This window comes from Mytilus californianus, unplaced genomic scaffold (genome assembly GCF_021869535.1).
Source record: "Mytilus californianus isolate M0D057914Y unplaced genomic scaffold, xbMytCali1.0.p SCAF_7, whole genome shotgun sequence".
Lineage (NCBI taxonomy): Eukaryota > Metazoa > Mollusca > Bivalvia > Mytilida > Mytilidae > Mytilus > Mytilus californianus.
The window spans coordinates 117,662,950-117,683,956 of record NW_026262723.1 but is presented as its reverse complement, the minus strand read 5'-3'; the positions used below and the strand labels follow the sequence as shown (position 1 = coordinate 117,683,956).

At 32.5% G+C, this 21,007-nt stretch overlaps 2 protein-coding genes across 3 annotated transcripts in view; one reads left to right on the top strand and one right to left on the bottom strand.

Annotated features, from left to right (window-relative positions):
- Nucleotides 1–118: 118 nt before the first annotated feature.
- LOC127709222 (mitochondrial import inner membrane translocase subunit Tim23-like) lies at nt 119–18,525 on the bottom strand. Of its 2 annotated transcripts, XM_052214626.1 has the most exons (7): nt 18,390–18,525; nt 14,657–14,721; nt 10,419–10,515; nt 9,243–9,333; nt 7,496–7,554; nt 5,900–6,010; nt 119–2,736 (listed from the first exon to the last, which is right to left on the bottom strand). In XM_052214626.1, the coding sequence occupies exons 1-7, from the start codon at nt 18,460–18,462 to the stop codon at nt 2,624–2,626; spliced, it is 609 nt and encodes a 202-aa protein (XP_052070586.1). In that variant the 5' UTR covers nt 18,463–18,525; the 3' UTR covers nt 119–2,623. The 2 variants fall into 2 exon arrangements, with proteins under 2 accessions (XP_052070586.1, XP_052070587.1); XM_052214627.1 differs by lacking the exons at nt 119–2,736; nt 5,900–6,010 and adding an exon at nt 6,101–6,230.
- A 243-nt stretch (nt 18,526–18,768) lies between these two features.
- LOC127709219 (putative uncharacterized protein DDB_G0282133) overlaps nt 18,769–21,007 on the top strand; it is a 47,589-nt gene continuing 45,350 nt past the window's right edge. The window contains exon 1 of the mRNA XM_052214622.1: nt 18,769–18,807. The gene's annotated coding sequence lies outside the window, so the exon portion shown is untranslated. The remainder of the gene's footprint in view (nt 18,808–21,007) is intronic.

Genomic DNA, 21,007 nt, shown 5'->3' with positions numbered 1-21,007 from the left:
AGGGAAATCTTCAAATGTGTATATTTTTATATGCCATTTATAATAATTGGCTTAATAATTTCCAGAAAGTGGCATTAAAAATACACTGTCTCAACAACAACAAAAATAAATAACTAACTTTTATCTAAATTGGTCTTTATTCTTCATTAAAGAAAACATACATTTCCTGTATTCAAATATACATGTACAAATACCTAATGCTGAGGTAATTCAAATTACTGTTAAATAGCAATATAATGGGGATATATAAATAAATTTATTGCAGAAAATATTCAGTTAAGAGTTATGCAATTCTGTTTATTGCTTCAACCAAATTACTGATAATTGTAACTTAAATAGACATTAATTATTAACTTATGTCATATGATTATGATACTGATTTTACAATTATTCAGGTCAAGATTTTGTGTATTTAGTAAGATGTGTAAAAAATTGAATACACAAATTCTTGACCTCAATACCAGTATGATTATCAACTGTCATGATATATTAATATAGCTGTGGTCAACTAAGACTGCATTTGAGTGGAGTTTAATCCAATTAATACTTACACCTTTGAGTGTAATTGTTTGAAAATATTGGTAGCTGTACATCATACTGGTATTGTATCAATAATATCATTTGCCTAATGCAAGAATTGGAATAATAGCATTTCAAACTAGAGGCTCTCAAGAGCCTGTGTCACTCACCTGATTCTACTTTGGTTTTGGAAATCATGTAAAAATAGATTAAAATCATAACAGATACCCTAACAATGATTGAGGCCAAATTTGGTTTAATATTGCCTCGTAATTTAATCAAAAGCAGAAGACTTTTGTAAAGTTTACAGAAATTACCAATAAATTCATTGAAATTGTAGAAAATGACTTTATAAGGACAATGACAAATCAGCTACAAAGTAACAACACTTGGTCAGCATCTCAAAAAAAAACATTCATACCATGTTTGGTTTCAACATATTAAGCGTTTTTTTAGAAGAAGACATTTGTATATATTTCCCATAGGGTCCTTTCTTAAACTAAGTCCCCCGTTGGCAGCCATCTTGGTTGATGAATTTGCTACAAAGTAACAACACTTGGTCAGTACCTCATAAGGAACATTCATGCCATGTTTGGTTTCATTCCATTCAGTGGTTCTTCAAAAGAAGACTTGTATGTATTTCGCATAGGGTCCTTTGTTAAACTAAGTTCCCCACTGGCAGCCACCTTGGATGATTGATTGGCTACAAAGTAACAACACTTGGTTAGCACCTCATTAGGAACATTCATGCCATGTTTGGTTTCATTCCAATCAGTGGTTCTTCAAAAAATGGGAATCAACTCTGATATCAATACACATATTGAACCAAATTTTTATTAAATGGCTTACAGAAACATAAAATAATGATAAAACACTTTCATTATTCTAATCAACTGCTTAAACTTGATAAATCACATTTTCCACATTATTCAATAAATGGCAATTTAATATAAATTTTGATTTACAAAGGAACTATATGCAAGTGTACATCTAAAATAAAGAAGTTGTTCGCTCAACCTTTTCTTAAATTAAGGACAAATGACATTATTAAAAATTGGCAGTTGATGATTAATATGATGTATAAAGTTTCTGCAAGTCATAGAAACACATAATTATTTTCATGACTTGTTTTCAACTTAGAATTTTGCACGATCTCCAAATCCGGAGGGATCACATAGATCCAGCATGGCTGAATCAAAAAGAAGAACCGAGAAAATGAGAAACACTTATGAACCACATCAACAAACAACAACCTAGCATGTTTAGTGGCACTGGGTCTATACTGTTGCTTGTGGACTATGTTCTCGAGGTTATCATCAGGTCAGAAGTCAGTTTATACGCTATTGAAATGATTTATAAAATATACGTATTTCAATTTTTCCATTCTAAATAAACAAATTATTACGAAACTACACCCTCAGTCAAAGTTGACCTTATGTAAATTTGGGTATCATTTTATAAAACAGATGATGCTTCCGCTTGCATATAACATTATAAAGTGACATAACTCAAAAAAGGTAAAAGTGGTACCTGACATTTAATGAACATGTGAATTATATTATTTAATATGAATGAAAATCTAATTTCATAGAGACGGTAAAATTTAATCATATTTTCTATTAAAAAACAAATTTTAACATCAGTCAAAAGTACTGAAAAAATTCTGCCTTTGTGTTTTAAAAAAAGTACTGATATTAAATGTTTAATATCTACAGAATAATAGCTAACAGGTCAAGTTTATTCATTCAAAATCCCTTACAACAAGTACAGTTTATAATTAAAGTATAAACTTTTTAAAATTTATCATATATCTCATATCAATCATACATCCACAATCTAATTTACGCACAACTTGTGTTCATTTACACACGAAAATAAAAAAATAATACATACAAACATATATACAACACACATAATCATACATATACACATGTATACACCACACATAATCATACATATACACATGTATACACCACACATAAACATACATATACAGATGTATACACCACACATAAACATACATATACAGATGTATACACCACACATACATTCATATGTATAAACAACACCATACACATACACCCATTCATGCATGCTGACAATTCTATCTATTTCTGGTCATGTATGATTTAAAAGTGTCCGATTTCATAAATAAAACATAAGCTGCAGCTATACCAAGTCCAACTCCACCTCCTATTAATGACTTCCGGAGACCACCTGGAAAAGAAAAATAATAATTAAGATTAATTTCTATACCGAGTACAACTCCATCTCCAATCAATGACGTCCAGAGTCCACATGAAAAAGAAAAATAATAATTAGATTAATTTCTATACCAAGTCATTGACGTCCAGAGTCCACATGAAAAAGAAAAATAATAATTAGATTAATTTCTATACCAAGTCATTGACTTCTTCATCTGGAATGAATCAAAACCAATGTTACAGTAGACTCCGCCTACTCAAATATCAGCTAAACGAATATATCGGCTATTGTAATATTATTTCAAACACCAAACCCTTTCTTATATGTTAGATGTTAATTTTAAAGGGGAAAACAAATGTTGGATATAAGAATACATCAGCAAACCTGATGGGAATATTCATTAAAATTCTGCCAAATTCATGTTCAATCAGATATTTTCAATGTTTTTTTTCTGACAGGAAATGAAGTCAGAAGTCGTGCAATTACCATCTTGTGAACAGGAAAATGTTGTTTCTGCTTAATAAAAAGGACTATTTCTTAATAAAATTGGTGTCTTTATTCATTTTCTTCCTTTGTAATAAGATGGATGCCCTTACATTTCAAATGGATGCATTTTATTTATAAATACAAATGCAGTTTGTGACAGAAATTTTGATAAAACCTGTGTGTTCACAGAATCAGAAATATAATTTTAAACTAATGTACCTTCTTCTGAATAATTTATTGAAATATACATATAAATCCCTTCTAAACAGAGGAATCTTACTTTTACCAGATATAACTATGTAACATGTGCATGACCATGTGTCATGGACACTTTTTCCCCTCTTTTACATTTTTTATGTGTAGCCTCAAGAACCATGACCTGAACAATAACAGAATCTTCAGAAAACTATGTAACATGTGCATGACCACATGTCATGGACACTTTTTCCTCTCTTTTACATTTTTTATGTGTAGCCTCAAGAACCATGACCTGAACAATAACAGAATCTTCAGAAAACTATGTAACATGTGCATGACCACATGTCATGGACACTTTTTCACCTCTTTTACATTTTTTATGTGTAGCCTCAAGAACCATGACCTGAACAATAACAGAATCTTCAGAAAACTATGTAACATGTGCATGACCACATGTCATGGACACTTTTTCACCTCTTTTACATTTTTTATGTGTAGCCTCAAGAACCATGACCTGAACAATAACAGAATCTTCAGAAAACTATGTAACATGTGCATGACCACATGTCATGGACACTTTTTCCCCTCTTTTACATTTTTTATGTGTAGCCTCAAGAACCATGACCTGAACAATGTGTAGCCTCAAGAACCATGACCTGAACAATGTGTAGCCTCAAGAACCATGACCTGAACAATAACAGAATCTTCAGAAAACTATGTAACATGTGCATGACCACATGTCATGGACACTTTTTCCCCTCTTTTACATTTTTTATGTGTAGCCTCAAGAACCATGACCTGAACAATAACAGAATCTTCAGAAAACTATGTAACATGTGCATGACCACATGTCATGAACACTTTTTCACCTTTTTTACATTTTTTATGTGTAGCCTCAAGAACCATGACCTGAACAATGTGTAGCCTCAAGAACCATGACCTGAACAATGTGTAGCCTCAAGAACCATGACCTGAACAATGTGTAGCATTAAGAACCATGACCTGAACAATAACAGAATCTTCAGAAAACTTGATGTATTATTATTTCATCCATCATGATTATCTTCATTGATAATCAAACTATATTTCATAATTTAAAAAAATGAAATATGTAACAAGTAAGATTTCAGTTTAGAGACTCTGCGACAAATGATAGTGAAAAAATAATTTGCTGAACTTCAGATATATAATCATTTTCAATAAAAATTTAAGCCTCTTTCCATAACATTTTTATTGAATGATAGAAGCAAATTAGTTTTTAATATATATATTAAATATCATTGAAGAAATAATTTATTTAACCATCAGGTTAATGAGACAAGCTGCTAAAAATTACACAGTGTGAGAAAGGTTGTACTGTACTTTTGAGAAAGTTATTTAAAGCTTAAGTTACCTTTGTTGTTGACACATAAATAGACATGTATAAATATGGATATTACTTCGTTTTTTAATCAAATAAAGACACAAACTATGGATAGTAGTTATTTATTCACATAAATAATCAGTAAATTTGATTTATTTTAATTAAAGGATTCAAAAGCAGAAAACAAATATGAGTATTATATAACCAGATGATCATTTTTTACACAAACATTGTGTTGTACCATAAAAAAATAAATGGGGAATGTGTCCATGGGACAGATGATGCCCCTGCTTGCGTATCATATATATTATAAAGGGACATAACTGAAGAACGATAAAAGTGACGCTATCCAAATTTGTACTTGATCTGAGTTTTGTGGTAATAAGTATTGTGTATAAGTTTCATAAAATTTGGTTGAGGCAAACTTAAGTTAGAGAACGGAAACAAAAAATTCAGCAATTTTTCAATTTGTAAAGAGGCATAACTCTAGAACAGTAAAAGTGACACCACCAAAATTCAAACTTGATCTGTATTTTGTGGTAATAAGCATTGTGTATAAGTTTCATAACATTTGGTTGAGGCTTACTTAAGTTAGAGAACGGAAACAGAAAAATTCAGCAATTTTTCCATTTGTAAAGGGGCATAACTATAGAACGGTTAAAGTGACGCCACCAAAATTCAAACTTGATCTGTGTTTTCTGGTAATAAGCATTGTGTATAAGTTTCATTACATTTGGTTGAGGCAAACTAAAGTTAGAGAACAGAAACCAACTTTGGGACGTACGTACTGACAGACAAGGGTAAAACTTTATGCCCCCTCTGCTACCGCGGGGGCATAAAAATCAAGAAAAAATATCCTAACCTTTTTCTAATGCAGTGGTCAGGGCTAGTAACATCTCAGGATTAGGACAACTCATTTTTTGAATATTCATATATTTTCTAATTGAATATATAGGGTAATGGGATATTTTTTGCTGACATTTTGAGTATCCGATTTGCTGGCGTCTACTGTATTTTGATTCAAGTGCCAGTATACATTTAGAATAAGGACAGTTTCTGGAATGGACAAAAGTTGCAAAATAATTCTATCATAGGTACCTTCTAAACAAAAACTGGACATGTTCTTACCTGCAGATTTGTATAGAAGACCTGTGGCAGTTGCTGCTGTAATAGTATTGTATTCATCATCTTCACCCCGAGCTAACTGTAATCCCACGCCAAATAAACTGTACAACAAAGCTAGAAATAGAGAACACCATAATCTTAATACATAGCCACTGTAATCCCACGCCAAAAAAAACTGTTCAACAAAGCTAGAAATAGAGAACACCTTAATGTTAATACTTAGCCACTGTAATCCCACCCCAAATAAACTGTACAACAAAGCTAGAAATAGAGAACACCTTAATGTTAATACTTAGCCACTGTAATCCCACGCCAAATAAACTGTACAACAAAGCTAGAAATAGAGTACACCTTAATGTTAATACTTAGAAAACTGTACAAATCCTGTACTGTGTGTGGGATGGACAGGGGTTCAACAATCTGCCCCTGATTGTTTTGTCATGGTGCATAATAGTGTGTGACTACCATTACCATACAGCGTCTATTTTTCATAAAATTACCAACTATGAACATTTTTTGTTTATTTTTTCAGAAATGACTGATCTATCTTTCATAACATGAAATTCCCCATATATGTAAAAAATCGGGTGTTCTGATTTGAACACATCAGATTGTACGTAAATTGTGTTGATAAATGGTAAAAGAATGTTTTAAAAATTCTTCTTTATTGCTGTAAATGATGCATGATTGTGGAACACCCCTTAACAAACAAAATATCACTAAATATATAACAAGCTGTACAAATGACAGCAAACCAAATTTTTTTTATAACATTCAATAGTATCATTGTTAAAGCAATTAATGGCCATACTCTGTAACAGCAAAACTGAAAGTAGTTAAAAAATATGACATCCGTTTTGTCAATCAAAATTTGAATAGTAGTTATTTCAAAGTTCTCAACTTATTTCCCAAAAACAAAATGCAGTGCCCTCTCCCAATCAATTAATAAGTGAAAATTGTCAATATTTTTATTGCCATTCATTTCGCCATCAGTAACAACAGTTCACAATTTGACAAGTATTGGATGAAAGGTTCTGAACTAATTGCACAGAAATGGCATAACGTGTCGTTTTCTAATCAATAAAGAACCATAACTCTTGAAAGGGAAACAAGAAAATTGCAATGTCCAAACTGACCTCCATTTAGTCATCACAGTAACTACATATTCAAATTTGAAAAGCATTGATTGAATGGGTCATAAGAGTTATTACACAGAAACTGCTGGATGCTGTGACTCTTTTCCCAAAAAATCTTACTATTAAAATTGATCGTAAGTTATACTGAAATGTGTATGACTTACCAGTATTTTTACTCTCGATTTTTTTGTGAAAAGAGTCGCTGGATCTTAAAAGGTCAGAAAATAATTCATCTGTAATGAATTTTAGGAAAAACTTCTTACCAAATTCCTGGGTAGGGTGTCATACAAAAACAAACATTTTATGCATAACAAAATTTCTAGGTATGTGTCAGAAAATAACTTATCTTAACACCTTGTCAATAAGCTGATTATAGGGTGAGGCTACATACACATGCCTCAATTAGGGTAATAAAATAACCCCTGGTGACTCTGCTCATTCCAGGGTAAGACAATAAACCTACCTATTACTCCCACTGACTGTGCCGATGCAGCTCCTCTTTTACCTATAAAATTTAACATCCTGTAAAATAAATAGTAGCAATAAATATATGCTGTGAGTGAACCAATCAGACTTCATCAAGCTGTATATTTATGATACATGGAAATTATTACATTCAATTATTTTTTTATGAACATTTTGTTCAAAGTAGTTTTAAGAAGCTCTCTTTTCAAGTCTTGAAAGGGAAATACATGTTTTCTGGAGCAGCAGCACTATCAACCAACAACTGTGTCTACCTTAGCTAGCTATATATATAGCTTCCTGTAAAGACTTTCTGGACCAAGTGTTTTTCGTAGTTGTCTGGATTTTGTTTGTGCATCTAATCTTTTTTATTGAGGAAATGGAGTTGATACATGTGTGTGATCTGTTGTAATGTACAAATGTTTTTGGCTATTCCTGGTATCCTTTTATGTATTATGTGACTTGGTAAAATATCTCTATATGTATATATTGTGGAGATAATTCTGGATCAATTTTGTAATTTAAAATTGACTCAACTAACAGTTACATGTAAGTAAACTTGTGAGTGTCAACTGTTCATAAATATGGATAACTAAGACTGAATTGTCTCCCTTGGTATATATTTTGAAGAAAACAATTGTGGGTAATCAACTTTAATATCAATACACATCTTGTGCTGAATTTGATATCAATAAACATCTTGTGCTGAATTTGATATCAAAAAACATCTTGTGCTGAATTTGATATCAATACACATCTTGTGCTGAATTTGACATCAATACACATCTTGTGCTGAATTTGATATCAATACACATCTTGTGCTGAATTTTATATTATCACTTCTACATTCATAAGACATTAAAAAAATACTATCACAATTTCTTATCAAATCATAAAGTATAATACTCTAACTTTTGTATTTAATTGATACCTGATCAGTCAGGTTCACTTCAACTTCAACTAGCAAGCTATAGCTATAGAAGGCTCGAAACAATAAAATGTATAAAATAAACAATATATCTGAACAATAATGTATCACAAATTTGGCTCTCTTCATTTCTAAGAGGTGTTCATATTCCAGAAATAAATTAAAATTAAAAAAAAGGGTGGGGAGGGGAGGGGTCAGAAGTTACATAACACTGCAATGTAAAACACTTAAGTTGAATAATTCCTATAATTGTGCAAGCTATCTTTTTAAATAATGAACATCCAGCAAACTTCAATGGAAGTGTCTTCTGACCCATGCTGAGATATGGGTATTGCTCATGATCAATCTTTAGTTTTCTGTGTTGTGTATTGAGGACTGTCTTTCCTTTTAAACCTTTGTCTTTTGACCATGGTGGTCTGTTTGTCTTCTACTCATTGTTTTTATTTGCTCCTTTGTATGATATATCCTATGGGGCTGATGTGAAAAGATAAAATATCTTTTTATTTTACACCGCCATGCATAAAATTTTCATTGAATATTTCCTATAATTGTTCAGATCATCTTTCAAAATAATAACCAACCATCAAATTTTAATAGAAGTGCCTTCCTACCCCCTCCCTCCATGAGATTGATAATTTTAGTGTTCTGTAGACTGTCTTTCTTACTCAACCTTATTCTAGCCATATGGTGGTATGTTTTTCTTCCATTTATGATTTCCGGTTGCTCCTTTTTATGATTTACCCTATGGGGCTGATGTGAAAAGATAAAATATCTGTTAAAACACTATAAAGGACATGTCAGTGCCAATATAAACCCTTACTGTGTTCTCTTTACAGCGGTTGACATGTCTGTAGCTCCTTTAATCTCTCTGTAACCAGTATAAATACCATTCATTCCACCCGCTGCTGCACCTGAAAATTATACAGGTATGTATATTCAATTATTTATCAAATAAATGTAAATACAATTACCGATAATGTATATGTATACATTTGTTCTTTGATAAAATTTTTTAGACTCCAGGAAATTAAGAGCTTAAAAAATTGTAGACATTTGTCATGTTTGTCTTATGTAGTTTGTATTTTGATTTTTGTGTTTGTTGGGTTGCTGTTTGATATATAACCCAAATCATATTTTATTTAATTCCAAACATGTTTGTTATATCAATCTCCTTTAATTCAAATTTAAATTCAACATTTTTATTACATAAATTATGACATGTACAACCGGAAAACTTAACAGCACATCTGTAAATAACATGAATAAGATAATAGGTTCTTTTCTTAAGTTTTTTCTTCAATCTCTTTGAGATGTCATTTACCAGATGGTGTTGCTGGCGATAAGAAAAATATGTGTTTTGACTGAGGACATATTTTGGACTCGGCCTTTATACCTAAATCTATTCAATACATACTATTAAGGAAAATCAGAATCAGGGATGAGTAAAAACAAGAAATAAAACCTTTTATAATGAGTGAGAAATTCATGACAAAAAACTATACACTTTTTTAAAGCAATTTCTGAACCATGAAAAATTAGGTAGGTAGGAAATCTTCTTATCTTGATATAGAAGATGACAAATGACAGACAGAAACTTTGTAACATAAGACATCTGTATATAAGGTATGAAGCAGTCAGGTCTTTTACCTTCTGAAATATACAGCTTAATACACATAGTTTACTATGTTGCCGCTTAATTGACATTCCTATCTCTTGCATTCTATGGCATTCGTCCGAGTAAGACAAAATGATGATTCATTAATCTTTAAATTTTCCTGTAATGATATGACTCAAAAGAAACATTTGCTTTCCAGATTCAGTAAAAAACACAGAATTGGTATGTTAAAATATTGATTTATTTATTTTGTTTTATATCTAATCATGCTAATACAGTGAACTCTTTCAGGTCTTTAAAATTTAACATGAAAATTACAAAACTACCTAATAACATTGTTAACACTTTCTGTAGTCTACCTGTGTTAAAACAATTAAATACCTGCAAATATTGATCCTCCAATTTGTGCAAACGCCATTTCAAACCTTCCTCGTTGTCGACCAGCACCCTCGGGGAAAATGAAACCATCATCTTTTGTCTAAAAAATGAAAATAGGTTCAGCTTAAATATATAAATACTGTGAATCTTAGAAATTACTAAGAAACTAAGATTCCAACTCCATCAGACTATTGGTTGACAGTAGGTAGATTTGACAATTCTTTGTAGATCCACTTTGGTCATAAAGCTCCACAAGTATTTAAGTATCCTTGGTCTGCATATTTTGGGGTTTTAGCACTCCTGATATACATGATATAGGTAAATACAGAGAAAAGTTTGGAATGCACTAGATTTATAGAGTATCATTTATATGCAAAAAAATACTAGTTTATGTTGCTATTTTGGTCTAATCTACATAAATTACCTCATACCAATTAATTTTGAAATTAGTTAACTTTTGTGTTTTTCAATATACATTTGTAAGGGTGGTTCTTAAAGCAGAGTGTTGTCACCTTTAATTATCAACAATCAACATGTTACCATGGTTACACAGTGAGTGATACACTAAACACGAGCTGCAGAGTGATTCTGAACTGAATCACCTTCAGCCCTCAATTTAGTCCACTAAAAAAGTTGTCTGGGTGACTTAAAAAGCCTTTAGGAGACCTAAAATTTACTCTTGGTCGCCATTTGGCAATCAGGATTTTCTTAATCTGGGGACTCTGTGATAAAGATCTTCCGGATTTTTTTCGGGTCTGACCCGTTAACTGATTTCAAAATACGTTTCTACTGCAGGGTCGGCAATGCTTTTGCAAGTAAGGTAATTTTCAATAGTGCCAAGCAATTTTTTGACCATGTATGCCTAATGGCAGCCAATGATACAACAAATCTGTTGAATTTCATGAAATAAAGTTGAAATGCGAAGACAATTGAAATGATATGGTCACAATTTTTGCGCGAATCACTGATAAATGTGTTTGCTATTGATGTCTAGACTGCTGTAGATGAGACAAAAACATTTATTACGAAAATCACCTTAAACATGAGAAACAAGTCGTCAGTGAAACACAATGGACGCCTGCCAATAAAACCCAGTATCTAGTGACCCTTTTCAGGTATGCATTAGGAAACACACCACTATTTTTGGAGGGTGGGGGCTTAGTACAAATTCAATATCCCTTAATAGTTGTTTTAATGTTTGATTAACAACCACCATACATTACTAGTATAACATGTACAGAACTTCTAGTCATTGAAAAGTGTTCATTATTATCAACTCTAATACCCCGTTCACACTATTCCTTTTAAAACCAGATTTGACCCGAATTAGTTAATCCGGGCTAAATTTAGGTAGTGTGACCACCTTAACATGGGGTGAATCAGGATTAAAATTACCCCTCATTTTAGGTGGAGTTAATTACCTCACCTTCTATATGTGAATGTAAAGTGGATTTAATGTGAGGTTGTTGCTATGGTGGCACATGAGTGTGCCTAGACGTCAATTGAAATTACAGCAGTACTTACCAGCAAAAATTGCGCTCTAACATGGAACAAAGAGAAGAGAAAAGGGACATATATATGTCAATATGTTTAATTTATTCAAAACCGGGCCACCTGTTCATCACTACATTTCTTTCAAATAAAACATCAAATAATACAGTTTAACTTTTTTCTTCTTAAAAATAGTTCTTCAATGTAACGTCATAATGTCGTGACCTCACATATCGAATGACGTCATATTTTGACATGTGATGTCACAGACGTCCAGTTACCTTATTTTCTAGCACACGAAATACAACCATATTAAATAAGCAGCAGCAAGAGAGATAAGTGTATTAAGCTATGTTGAAAGACCTGCATAATGACAAATGATGAGAATATGAATTGTTCAGTCTTTAAGAAAACCTATAAGATTTCCGTCACTTTATGGGGGGGACAAAATGGGTGCAATTTTGATAAAGGGACGTTATTTGAAAACACAGAAAGTGGTTGATCAGGAGTGCGGTAAAGAATTTCAGACTCTGAAATAATGCAACTGTGATGAAAAAGAATGTAAATATGTACAGTGGACAGATGCGGGTTACAATTTTAGCGCTTATATTTCTATTTTTGTTGAGAAGAAAAATCCCACACTGGGTTAATTTTTTATTATGTGTGAACTGGGGTAATTAATTTGGATTAGATATCCTGGGTGCGACCCGGATCAGATTTCATAGTGTGAACACGGTATTAGACTAGAATTGGTTTAAATTTAACCATTGAGTTGATGATTTCAACTTTCCTGGCATGAGTGTTCTACCGAACTTTAGTTTTTACAATAAGATTCATGCATTCATACATACTGATTAAAGATTTGAAGATGGGATCGGCTTCTGAAATTTATCTAAGAACTGGCTAACGCTTAACCCCTTTCATTACTAATGACATAATCATGTAAATAAAATAATGCAACAGATTTTAAAATAAAGAAGTTAATTTACAGTAACAGGTTTCATGAAGTCATTGTCTATACGCTTGACGATTTTCTGCATTGAATTGTAAATCAAATATCTTTAAAACACTCATGCAGTACCAAAGAAGTCAGTCATTGTTTATTTTCTATTTCTAATTCTTCTTTCAAAACGTCTTTCACAGTTGGCCATTGTAATAGAAATAAGACAAACATATTATGGTAGTACTGTATCTTTGAATTTTGTAAATCAGTTGTGCTTTTCTTCGGAGGTTGTGTGAGAACCTTCTTCCAGATGAAAATTCATCTGCCATGATCACGATTTGTACAATTCCGATGTTCCAAACAAGTTCAAAACTTAGCAGGTTTGCAATGCAGCCCAATAATCATGAGAAATGATTTTTATTGGCTGATCAAATACAGCCCAAGAATCATGAGAAACAACGATTTTGATTGGCTGATCATGATTGTGAATGTCTATCTGGGGAAAAGTTCAAAATCAGACATTATTTTGTTCGTGTACAAATTCACATAATCGGACAGGGCATATTAAAAGAGAACATGGTATCATTCATGGAAAGTGCGGGCGGACCGCCCTATGAAAACAATCAAACTGGTACACGGTCAATGCTTATATACATGTACATATAGAGAGATCTATTTTAAAACCATCAAGTGAAAAGACGATGGTCATGCATTGTGTAGGGTCATTATGACATTTGACATTGTCTCGAGATCTTTATTTTTACATTACTATAACGTGTGTAGCGATTTTACGATAATTTTATGTATGAATGAAGATTTTATGAGTAAACAAGAGCAACCTGACCTCTTTCGAAAAAGAAACACGAATTAAATAACATTAAACCATATAAGGTATAATTCAGTCAAATTTTCAATATTAAATCAACAACTGACATGTTCAATCTTTTGATGAATCGTCTCAAGAAGGAAATCGCAGGTATAAAAAATGCACTTTCTAACTCAGCTTCTTAGATAAGTCAAACAGTTGTCCTCTTAAAAACAAAAATACATCTACAAGAACATATGTTGAAACTTCACAAACACATTGTTGTTTTCAACTGTTTCAATTAATGTATTCCATTAGGAAATATACAGAGGATTTTTTGAATGACACGAGGAATCAGTTTTATCTGCTCAAAAACTTTGGCTTGATCGATCTGGGTCACAAAGATGGCTATCTGCGATAGCATGAAAGCAATTGCTTTAAAAATAAGAAGATGTGGTATGATTTCCAATGAGACAACTCTCCACCAGTGACCAAATGACACAGAAGTAAGCAACTAAAGATCACAGTACTGCCTTCAACAATGAACAAAATCCATACCTTACAGCAAGCTTTGCGAGACACCTAAATGACAAATGTAAAACAATTCAAACAACAAAACTAACGGTCTGATTTATGTACAAAACAATTAACCAAAAACAAATACAATATACAGCAACAAACGACAACCATTGAAATACACGCTACTAATTTGGGATAGGTACATACAAAATATAGCTGGATTAAACATGTTAGAAGACTGTCTGTACTGTGAGAGTAACTTCAAAATGTCCTGCAATGGAAACATCATTGAACATAAACCTCACCCTGCTATATAATACCAATATTTATTAAATCCAATTCAAGGGCCCATTTCCAGAGCAAGTATGTTCCATTTCACTGACATATTCAGGAGAATGAATGAAAACAGGTGGAGTTGCCTAACCAATTCTGTTATTCATTGCCTGACAAAGATGAATAATGATGCAAAATGTAAACACTTACTGGTAAATACTTTGGGTCAAAGTTCATATATGGCGACATTATACTCCCAGCTGGTCCAGATGTCACTGTAAGGATAAAGAAGCAATTTTTATTTAACATAAACATGATAAAGTGCACAATGGAATACATAGATCTTATTGCTTTATTTGGTTTAAAGAATCTACAAAACTTAACCTAAGAATTTGCAACACTTCAACTACATGTATTGACGTGTCGTCATACAATAATCACTTTTCTTTGCATTGTCAAACATTTCCTCTTGTGATATGTCACAGTCTTATGGGATAATTGGTGAAGGGGTTCATCAGAGCTCATGTAAATTGTAAAGCAAAATACTGTTCTAGGAAATATTGTCATGTGAAGGGTAATGGGATCAATCCTTCCTTGTCACTTCCAAGGAAGACAGTTGTACTAGAGCCAGAAGGACATATAGACATGTGTCAAACTAAAATTAATATATTTCAAAATAAAGTTTATATATTCCATCAAATGTTTTGTATATCTAGATGAACATTGAATAATCAACAAATCACAAGCTAGTTAGACAAACTAACATTGATGGCCTTCGGCTGTTGTCTGCTCTATCATGTCTATGGTCGGGTTGTTGTCTCTTTTACACATTCCCCATTTCCATTCTCAATGTTAATAACTGTTTGAAATTATGAACTCTGTTATTTTCTTTGACATTAATTAAATTAATCATAATGTCAAAGGAAATAACAGAGTTCATAATTTCAAACAGGGCTTCCAAAAAATATTTGAGCCAGCAGGACATTTTTTTTTTGTCTTATCCTGATTTTAATCCCTTAACCCTTACCATGCTGAGCCCGCCATATGAGGGGATGACCCAAACCACCGTTATTTGGCTCCAATGGCTTTCCATACTTTTAGAGGTCAACTTTATGATACTTATTTCGAAATTGATGCATGTTCCCTCAACCTGAGGCTATCTATTGTCATGTTTCTCATGTTTAAGTTGCATTTTGAGCTCAAATATGAACTTGGAAAATTGAAATCGGATAAAACTGGTTTTTCTGGAGGGGTGGGCTTCCCTTCTGCGTCTTACACAGGAAGTTCAGAGGCCTAAAACTTTCAAAAATAGTGTAAACCCTCAGGCATATATCTACTGATCATAATTATTATTGAAATACTCAGAGGAAACGACTACTTCCAGTTTCAGGTCCATTTGAAGTCGAAAATCAGAAAAAATTGTGAAATTCCGTATTTTTTGTCCAAATGACCTTCTTTAGACTTGTGTTCCCAGATCAGTTTCACTCCAACCTAAGAACTGTTAAGGTTAATGTGTTTACTGGGGTCCACTGACATGCAGACTACAGCTGGATACCTATAACAGCATCCCTCAGTCTTTGGGGTCAAGAAATAGGACGAGAAAACGTCAAAAATGACGCTTTTTGCACCTGATGACCAACTTTGAGGCAAAAAGTAATCAGTTGGGCATCATATAAATTAAGATTGACACAAAAATTGGTATTTGACTTGATTTTAAATATAAATTCGATGTTCTGGCGTTAACTGTTGACAGTGCACCAATCGAAGTGTGCAACATCAGCGTACTGATATCTGCCTAAGACTCTTCATTTGCGCAAAATTACGCTGTCAATAACTTCCCTTTCGTTTTTAAAAAGTACATATTCCTAATACGGGATGTTGACTTGACAATGGCAAAAAAACACCAGAGATGGATACGTAAAATCTGTGTATGTTTACAACGCACGATTGAGTTTAAGTAGCTCTTTCTACGTTATTTCTACAGGAAAATACTCAAAATGGACGTTAGATAAAGGTGTCAATGATATTTTTTGCATTTTTGAAAATTCAGATGCACAATTAAATACACCTGCGCACAAGTGTACTAGTTCAAACTACGTGGTTCTGACGATTTTTCAATTTAAACCTTTGTTACTACCTTTTTAAATTTTCATCAAATCACATTTATCTACGTTTTCTGGTAATCTGAATCTTGTTGACTAAATATATAAGATGCAAATCACGGAAATTTAAGAAAATAACTTTTAATAGACCGATCGATTTCTGGTACAAAATAGTTTACCTGTCACCTGAACAGGTTAAATCAGCTGTCAGAGAACTAATTAACCTTGATTGTAATGAGAGGGTATTAAAGTATGGTTTGTTTTGATAGTGATTATTCATCATGTCACTTATATGACCAGAAATGTGTGGCTGTTTAAGGCTAAAGGTCAGGTCAAAAAGATTGCATAAACTTCAATTTTTTTTCTGACTACATGTATGTTAGTTTGTCTGTTTCAGTCTCGGCACAACAAGTCATTTATATAATTTATCGGACTTGTCCGGAAAATACGACCATTTTGGAAGCCCTGATTTCAAATCGAACTACATGTATAAACATGCTATGAAAGGAATAACAAAATTATGAAAACATTTTTAAAATAGTATAAAATTCAGGGAAAGTTCATTAAACTTGTGGAAAAGTGAATTTTTGATTCCAACTTTCCCTTGGAAAAGTTGCATATGTATAAAAATCCTAGAACACTGAAGTTACATGTATTTTTTGTGTATATTGAGACAATATTTCATAAATGGATTGTAATTAAATTTTGTCTCATGAAAGGGAGCTCGAGGTTATAAAATCAATATTTTGGGCAATGATATCATTAGAGTGTTTTATTGAGACAATATTTCATGGATGAATTGTAATTAATTTTGACTCATGAAAGGGAGTTATAAAATTATATATTTTTGACAATGACATCATAAAGTGTTTTCTTTTAGCGATAATAACAAACAAACCCAAATTAATTAATACATGTGTAGATAACAGTAATGTATACCCATACTTTTCAAAAACTATAAATGTATTTCAGATTTCAAAAACCCACTTATATTAAAAATTGAATTTCATGGCTTAAGATTTTTCAGGGAAGACATACTTTGATTTGAAAATATTTTCACGGACATATTTTATTTTAAGATATTGTCAAAGATTCACAGTGAAATACTTTCCCGGTGAAAATTTCATGGAGAAGGACACTAATTCAAAATGAAATATTATCTTGGTCAGTATTTCACAGTATTTAGTTATAAAATATTGTCTGTAGACATTTTTATCTAATCTTATATTTATATGTCGTTCTATCTAATTCTTACCCGATTTGGGTGTTCAGAATGGTGATGAAGGCGTAAAAGGCAGTAGTCTGAAGTGCGGTATGTGGTCAAATTTTTTTCAATAGAGACTTAATAGGGATTCTTAGGCAGCCAAATCAGAAAATCGCTCCTGACTCAGAATACAAAACGGATTCGGGCTCGGTAGAATTGAGAATGAAAGAGAAAGTGTCTAAAAATCAACAACAAGACCAAAGAACAGAAAACAGCCCAAGGCCACCAATGGGTCTTTAACACAGCGAGAAAATCCCACACCCAGGAGGCTGGATTCATCTGGCCCCTAAACAATATGATATATCATGTACACTACTACTAGTTCAGCGAAATGTGTCACACACTGATACTACTTTTTTCTAGGTTGTTTTATTATTAAATTATCTTCAATGCATTTTGACGGATCTATCAAAAAAAAAAAGAAAAAACACTCTCATAAGACATCATGAATACATGATAATCACTGATTATCATGATTATCTCGACTAAATTATTCTTCGGCTGGCTTGCATAACATGAAATTTATATTTATCACTCGTGATTCTGCGAGTCACCTATTACACGATTATTTTCATACCTGGAACGTTCATTGGTTGATCATAAGGTGAGTTAGCAAAGAACCCTGATCGCTTCTTTTGATTGTTATCCATGATGAAATTATCAGACACTGCTTACTGTTGAAACATGTGCGTCATTGAAAACGGAAGGTCGAAAAGGGATATTTAGAATAAAACATAAGCTAAGATTAACCCCGTCAACCCGAGCATGGGCCCAACTAACTATTTTTTTTTATAATTCATTTTATTAGGTGTCGAAATTTTAAAAAAAATGTTTGTATTATTTATCTTAAGTATATAACCTAATATTCAATCAAGAATAATAATTTAACATCTTGGATTATTTAAATCCGAAATACATTAGGCGGTTCATTTTCATGATTTTAGAACTTGCATTTGCAAACACGTGCTTCCGGTTGATATCAAAACATTCACAAGGTAAAAATACATGCTGCTTCTGAAAAGCGATTTCAAACATAATCTGTATCTTTTCCTTTTTCAATTACTGTTCAGTATTATACTGAAAAAAACCCACAAAAATAAGTTTAATTGCTTATAGTGTCGGTCGTTCTAAACCCATTGCCATGTAATGGTTTACAAATACAATGCCAATGGCAAATATTTTCATGCACATTCATGCCACTCAGTTCTTTTATTTTGGGAATGTTGAACAGGTTGGGAACAACCCCCCATATGAGGGATAACCCCTCAAGGTAATGACGGATCTCCTGTAGTTGGTGATCGCAATACGGACAGGGTTTAAGCTAGGATTTTAAGGGCTTTAGTCACTTTTGCGCGAGATGAAAATCAACATTATTTTAGGTAACAGCAAGGAACCAAGGATGTATGTATATTACTAGCTATACATCTTTGTTAGACTTTGTGGGACTAAGGCATTAATGTACTAGGCAGTAATTGCATGATTTGACTGATGTGTCACTTAAATATGAAGATTAGGATATAAGATCTGAAAATCTAGTTCACAATTTTTCTTCAATTAGTTTCAGGGGACATTCCTGATCAACAAAAGTTGGGTTCCTTTTTTTAAAACCAAGAATCACAGTATAAATGAACTTGTTGAACTTTGTAAGACTATTACACTGCATAATCATTATCCTTATAAAACGTTTAAATCGATATTTTGAATTAATTTCTATAAAGTTGGAACCAAGGATTTGTACAAATTCACATGGAACGATTCCAATAACTGTAAATTGTAAATTAATCTAGAATTGATCACGTTTACCTTCGATTTCAATTGGAATGTGAACGGGAAGTGACAAGTAGATAATAAACGATAAATTCAGAATGAATCCGGATTCATCTACGGATTGGTTCGTGTTTAAAAAAGGCAGGAAATTATCATTTTTATATTTCAATTTGCTTAGTAAGAACTATATTTGTCTCTCCCATTTATATTGGCACTAAATTTATTCCGTATTTTACGTTTAAATGTCTTTAAATTAATAGGAATACTCTCAGTCATGAGCAGTATATCGTAAAGGAAGCACCTGTTTGACTCGTTGATGTCAATGATGATGATGGAAGTTTTCAACGTGAAAACATTTATGAACGTTTTGAATAAAGTTCTATCTTTTTAATCAAAATTGAACGTTTTATATCAAAGATGACGAAAATATGATCATTTGACGAAACTACGACAAACTAACTGCAAAATATGATCATTAAGAAATATTGAAATTAAAAAGCGAACTGTCTGGGGGGGGGGGGGGGGGGGACAATTTTGTTCAAATGACAAAACTATGACAAACCAACTGCAAATTGTGGTTGTTGGCCTTGAGAAATATTGAAATTAAAATGCAGACTGACTAATTTTACTGGGGAAAATAATTAACCAGATTAGTGACCCATCCGATGACGATAAGCGGATTAGCTGTAATCACAACTTTATAACACCTGTAAATGTTAATTAGCTGAGGGTCATAAACTTGTCAGAAACATGTAGACAGGTAGAATTATAGTATTTTCATGTGAAAATATTTTTACACTTTTCCAAATTTAAGTGACGAAATTGATTTGAAATACTTTCGTCATTTTGAAAACAGTTTCGTATATTACGAAAGTGACGAGCGCTAGCAAAATCACTGCAGGTATACCAGTATTGTGTACAATACTGGTATAAAAATTTTGTACCAGTATTGTATTCCAGTATTGTACCAGTATTGTGGTTTTTTGTCTCGCCTGCGACGAAAGTCGCAGAAAGTGAGACATAGGTATTACTATCCGGCGGCGACGGCGGCGTAAACTATTTGTATAAAGCTTTATATTTCAGAAGGTAGAAGACCTGGATGCTTCATACTTTGTATGCAGATACCTTATGTTACGAACTTTCCGTCTGTCATATGTCCAATGTCCTTGACCTTATTTTCATGGTTCAGCGACTGCTTGAAAAAAAAGTTTAGTTTTTTTGTTATGTAAATTTCTCACTTATTATGAGTAATAGGATAAGTATATTTGGTATATGGGTTCCTTGCAACGTCTACATGTCCATCAGACAGGTTTCACCTGACCTCAGCCTCATTTCATGGATCAATGATCAAGGTTAAAGTTACGTGATTAGGTCCGTTTCTCAGATACTACAAGCAGTAGGTCAGCTATATGTGGTGTATGGAATGAT

Excerpts from the sequence above, each read along its gene's own strand:
- LOC127709222 (XM_052214626.1), bottom strand. The coding sequence starts at position 18,462 with ATGGATAACAATCAAAAGAAGCGATCAGGGTTCTTTGCTAACTCACCT. Across the intron at positions 14,722-18,389 it reads TCAACCAATGAACGTTCCAG|TGACATCTGGACCAGCTGGG; the intron begins GTATGAAAATAA and ends TTATCCTTACAG. Across the intron at positions 7,555-9,242 it reads ACCGCTGTAAAGAGAACACA|GATGTTAAATTTTATAGGTA; the intron begins GTAAGGGTTTAT and ends TTTATTTTACAG.